Source organism: Hyperoodon ampullatus (genome assembly GCF_949752795.1).
Source record: "Hyperoodon ampullatus genome assembly, chromosome: 10".
Lineage (NCBI taxonomy): Eukaryota > Metazoa > Chordata > Mammalia > Artiodactyla > Ziphiidae > Hyperoodon > Hyperoodon ampullatus.
In genome coordinates this window covers 2,568,711-2,574,234 of record NC_136923.1, presented here as the reverse complement: position 1 = coordinate 2,574,234, position 5,524 = coordinate 2,568,711, and the positions used below count along the sequence as shown (strand labels likewise).

Here is a 5,524-nt window from a genome sequence, read left to right as displayed (position 1 = left end):
GGAGTAGAGGCTGGGTCTCTGCCAGAGGACGGGAGGGTCCTTCCTCTTCCCAAAGAAGGACTAAGCCCGCTCCGTGCTCCCCCCGCAGCGGCCGTCACGGTCCTGCCTGCTGACCATCCGGGGAGGGTCAGCCGGCCTGGACCCCGCACGCTTCACTTCCTTGATCCCAGCACCCATTTCACAAAGGAGACAGCCCGGCCGGAGAGGGAGGTGAGTGGTCCCTTGTCCGGTCGGGTCCCACCAGCCCTTGGGTCGGGTGCAGGCCGCCAGGACCTCACGGCCACTGTCCCCGCAGCCCGTCCTGCCCGATGTCCATCTGGGCTGCCCTGCTCTTGCTCTGGGCGATCGCCGAGGCCTCCGAGGACTGCCCCGCCGCGTGCGCCTGCCGCGCCCTGGACACCATGGGGTTGCTGGTGGACTGCGGGGGCCGGGGACTCGCGGAGCTGCCCGCCCTCCCGGCCCACACGCGCCACCTCTTGCTGGCCAACAACAGCCTGCGCTCAGTGCCCCCGGGAGCCTTCGACCACCTGCCGCAGCTGCAGAGCCTCGACGTGGCGCACAACCCCTGGCGCTGCGACTGCGGCGTCACGTACCTGCGCCTCTGGCTGGAGGACCGCGCGCCCGCGGAGCTGCTACGCGTGCGCTGTGCCGGCCCCGGCCCCGACCCCGCCTCCGGCCGCGCGCTCGGGCAGCTCAGCGGCTCGGAGCTGGGCAGCTGCGGCTGGAGCCTGCGGGCGTCCTGGGCCGACCCGGGGCCCTGGTGGGACGCGGCGCTGGCCGTGGTGGCCGCGCTGGGCCTGGCTCTCCTGGCGGGCCTGCTGTGCACCGTCTCCGTGCCCCGAGCCTGAGCCGGGGCCCCCCAGGTCATCCCGGACCCGGCCCTGGGTATTCCAACCACCGGTAGCTCAAAATAAACCAGCGGCTTAGCCGTTATCCAGGCTCAGAGATGTTTCCCTCTTAGCACCCGAGTCTGTCTCATCCTGGAAACCTGCGACCATGTTTGTTTTGACAGATATTGACTGGGGCTTCCCTATCCACCAAGTTCCTAGCAAAATGGTTTATCCCACGTCCACACCTCCTCCAGCCACCCCCAATGCCACCATCTCTGGACACCCCGGGCACTTCCCCAGGTCCCGGGAGTCCCGTTCTCACACCCTCCTGGCTGCTGGCACCTCCTTCCCACATGGGCCGCCAGACAGCCCAGGCCACCCTCACATCAATGTTCTAAGTTCCACAAAAAACCTTGTCCTAACAACGCAGCAGCAAACAGACCCCAGGTGGGAGGAGGGGAGGCATACCTGTGACAGACCTTGGAAGGCACATCACTGTTCCCAAAATGGGCTTTGGCCACCCTGACCTGGCCATGAGGCCACCTGGCCTCACCCCACCCCGTCCTTTGTCATCTTCTTCTCTCTCTCACTCTCTCTCCTTTTCCTCCTCTCTACGCCTCTTCTTCAGAAACCAAACCACCAATTCCCCCCTTTCTCATGGAAGCAACTCCCCTCCTGATGCTGGCATCAGACACCTGCAAACTCTGGGCTTCCACCTCTACCCTAAGCAATGGTCACCAAAGTCTTCAAACAAAATGCTTCTCTCCCTCAGTGGGTTTCTGGTGCCAGCAGTTACAATATTAAACTTTTTCCCACCATATGAGATAATAATTACAGATCCATTACTGGCCAACCCAAATCCAATATAATTATACCAAAGATCCCCCCGCAAGGAGGCCCACATAGTGGGGCTGTGGGTCAGAGGGTGCCACGAGGAAGGCCAAGTGGGCACCAGGCGCCACTGGAGGGCAGTGACCCACAGAGGTGAGGCTGGACCAGGAGCCCCAAACTCGGGGCTGGTGGACAATAGGGAGTGCTGGGGACTGCGGTAAACCGGGGAGCCCACGCTCCATCCAGAGGCCCAGTGGAATGTTGCCACGTGGAAAGGTGGCCAGGTGCCTGTTCTTCCAGAGAGGTTGGAAGAAGTTTATGTTAAACTGAATTATTCAAGCATTGGCGACTAAATTTAAATTTTTTTAAAATATACATCAACGGGACAAATAAAACATATTAATCAACATGAATAGTCCGGAGGCTGAGAGTTTGGTTTCTGCATTAGGAAACAGCTAGCATCCGCTCGCTGGGCACTTACTATGTGGGAGGCTCTGCATAAAGCACCCCCCACGGGCCTTTCTCCTGGACCCTGTGAGCCCTGTGAGGGGGTGCTGTCCTCCTGCACCACATGGAGGTGGACTCAGGCCCAGGCCCGTAGTCACTTCACAGGCACAGGCCAGACACGTCCCCCATCAGACCTGAGAAGCGCTCCCTTGGAAGCTTCCTGGCCCTGGGCCCCCAGAACTGAGCCCCTTCAGCCTCAAGTCCCCAAGCGGGTGCCCCTAATTTCTGCCCTGCTCCTTCCTGGGGGGCCGTCCTCCCGTGACCCCCGTGGCCTCCGCACCCACGGCTGCGGATCAGGGCTGAAGCGGCAGGGTCCGCGGCGCCGGCCTGTGGGGAGCACACAGAGGATGCCTGGGAGTCGGTCCAAACCCGCCATCCAGCCGAGTCTTTCCCTCCCAGTGGGGAGAACCCACAGCAGAGGCCACAGCTCCGGGCAGAGTGGGGGGGCTCCCCACCCTCGGGAGGGGTCCTGGGCGTGTCAGCAGAACCGTGTAGCTGCCGTGGTCCCGGCGGGCCTCCCGAAGGAGACTGGGGGCAGCGGAGCAGTGCCAGCCTGAGCGAGGAGGTGACCGTCAGCGTGTGACCTGCCTTAGGATGTTCCCTAGCCAGGGTGGAGGGGGTCAGGCAGAGGCTGGGCAGGGTGGGCAGTGGCCGTGGGGAAGGTGACCTGGGGTGACCTGGGAGGGGAGGGCACAGGACTGGGCCGGGGGCTTCCCTTCCCTGGAGGCAGGGCTGGAGGGGCCCCTGGGCGAGTGTGTGCCAGGAGCAGAGAGGGTCAGGGCTGGAGCGCTTGGAGCCCCGGGGGCCGGGCAGGGTCAGACTCAGCCCTGGGACCCACACCCAGCCCGAGGCTGGCCCCCGGCAGGGGCTCAGGAGCAACTCAGTGGGGACTTGGAGCAGGTCCCTCTGGACACCGGCCTCAGGTTCCCTGTCTTAAAGGCCAGGACTGGACCTGGTGCCCTCCGAGTTCCCCCCGGGTCTGGGCAGTCCCATGGGGTGGGCAGAGGTGGGGGTGGGGGGGGCTTGGGACAGCCAGCCCCTGGGGAGCGTTTGGAGGGCCCAGCTCAGATGGCCCAGTTACACGGTTTTCGTCCAAGGGTCACTCGGGTGGGGATCCTCGCTTTCAGTGAGAGCAGGCGGTTCAAACGACAGGTGTTTCTCGTCCCTGGAAAGATGGTTGGCAGGTGCGTGGGGCTCGGCCCACCTGGACAGTCCCTCTCCTTCCCACCCACCCACCGCACCCCCGGCTCCCCAAGCCTCACAGTGGCTTCCTGGGATGGGATGCAGGCAGTGCAGGAATCAGTGTCCCGAAGAAACCAGGCTCTGGTGGAGGAATGCCTCGTCCAAGGTCACAAACCAGCCTGGGCAGACCTGGGTTTTGAGTGGAGGCTGGTGTGACCCCCAGCCTGTCAGCCTGTCTTGGGGGAGGCTGGGCAGGTGGGCACAGCACACCTGGTGCCCTGAGCGGCTGTGCCCTCCCGTCAGCAGGGCCCCCCTCTCTGAGGGACCAGGGACGGACTCTGCTGATCTCGGGGGGCTATAGATTCATGGGGTCCCTGGGGTCAAGGCTCTGATCCAGGTGCTCAGCAGCTCTCTGAGCGCCTACTGTGTGCATGGATCCGGGCACGGTGCTGGAGAACAGTGATGAGCAAGACCCATCCCACCCTCCGGGACCTCGCAGACCCTGACTCGGAATAACAGCTGTACTTCCTCGTGGCTGCAGGACTCAGGCAAGGAACTCCCTACCCCGAGCATGTCAGCTCATCTGAATAAATCAGGGGTGGAGGGATGGTAACACGTGTGCCTCGCAGGGTTGCTGGGCTGGTGCCCCTGGCGCTCACCAAGTAGCACTTCCCAACCTGCCTCCCCAACACGAAACCAGATGAGGGATCCTGGGGCCCAGAGAGGTGCAGTGACTCGCCCAAGGTATCCCTGGCAGGGATGGGACCGAACCCCAGCTCCTCCCTGCCCCTGAGGCACTGTCTGCTCCTCTGTCCAGGGGTCCCGATGGTCTTAACAGGGCTCTGGGCAACAGACGGGCAGGGGGCAGTGTGTGGGCCTGGAGGCCAGTCGGGGGAGCCAGCCAGGCAGGTGGGACATCTGTGGATCCGTGGGCACTGGAGCCAGCTCCGAGCTCCAAGCCAAGAGAACCAGTCTGGGCGCTGCCGGCTCGTTACAGAAACGTTTAATGGTTTAGGAATGCGTACACTCTGGCTCTGCTAAGTCTCCATAAAGGCAACTTTTCCATGTTTTAAAAAATAGATTCGCTATAAAGATTTATATATTCATAAATAGGCAACGTGAAAAATCCCCAAATTCAATGGCATCCTTGGGCTGAGGCCCTCCCCACCCCAGCCCAGGTGCAGGCTCAGAGGTCTCTGAGGGCCCAGCCTCGGCAGCCCTCCGGGGAGAAGTAACTGCATTCAATGTGAATTAGGAACTTCCTCCAGCTTCACGCCTGCTGGGGCCTGTGTCCTTGAGCTCCACCCCCAACACCCGCCCCGCCCTCTGGACCGGGCCCACCTCTGTGGCTGAGGAGTCAGGATCCCCGTCCCTTGCCTGTCCCCCTCCCGGGAGTATAAAACACAAGCTTTCCTCTGGTTCTCCTTCAGCCCAGGCCACAGACAGCCCTCCTCCGCCCGATGGCTGGGACACTTCCTGGCCCTCCTGCCCGGCTTCCTCTCCCGGCCCCTGGCCCCTGACCTCACCTGCCCCTGTTCTTGGGCAACTTATAAACAAAGGAAGAGGCCCTGGGAGAGGGAAGAGGCGGGGCCGTGCTGTCTTACACACTTCCCCGTTGTCCCTTGGCCAAGTCCATCCGTCCGGGCCCATCTGACAGAGGACTTAGGCCCAGAGAGGTAGTGAGGCCCCTACCTGCCAGGGCACCCCAGAGCAGGCAGCCAGCAGCACGCCCAGGGAGGTCCTGAGCACTAGCATTTGGCTCTGAGACAGAGGACGGGAAGCCTCTGTAGGAAATGGCTTCAGCCCAGGACGGGAACCTCGCAGGCCAAGGGTGGGTAGGGAAGGAAAGCATTCTTGCCAGGGGGTACGATGAGCAAGGGACCAGCTGGGGCCTGTCCTCAGAGGCATCCCGCTGGTCATCTGTGAGATTCTAAATGGCACGTATTCAAGGGCAGGGTCGGTAAGCGGGGGAGGGCAGGAAGGAGTCTGCCTGGACAGAAGCTGCTCCTGTGGGCAAGATGGTGCAGGGGAGAAGGAACGGAGCTGTGTGAGGCCTTGGACATCCGCGTGAGGATGGACTGCATCCCGAGGGCCCAGGGGCGACTGGAAGGTGTCAGGATGGGGGAGGGACCTTTCATAGCGGCCCCCCTCACAGCAGCAGGATGGTGCTTGGG

General features: G+C 62.7%; 1 protein-coding gene across 1 annotated transcript; it reads left to right on the top strand.

Moving 5' to 3' along the window:
• Positions 1-308: 308 nt before the first annotated feature.
• GP9 (glycoprotein IX platelet) lies at positions 309-848 on the top strand (the record flags this gene model as incomplete). Its single annotated transcript, XM_079713784.1, has 1 exon — positions 309-848. One exon carries the CDS (start codon positions 309-311, stop codon positions 846-848), a length of 540 nt encoding a protein of 179 aa, XP_079569910.1.
• Positions 849-5,524: the final 4,676 nt, after the last annotated feature.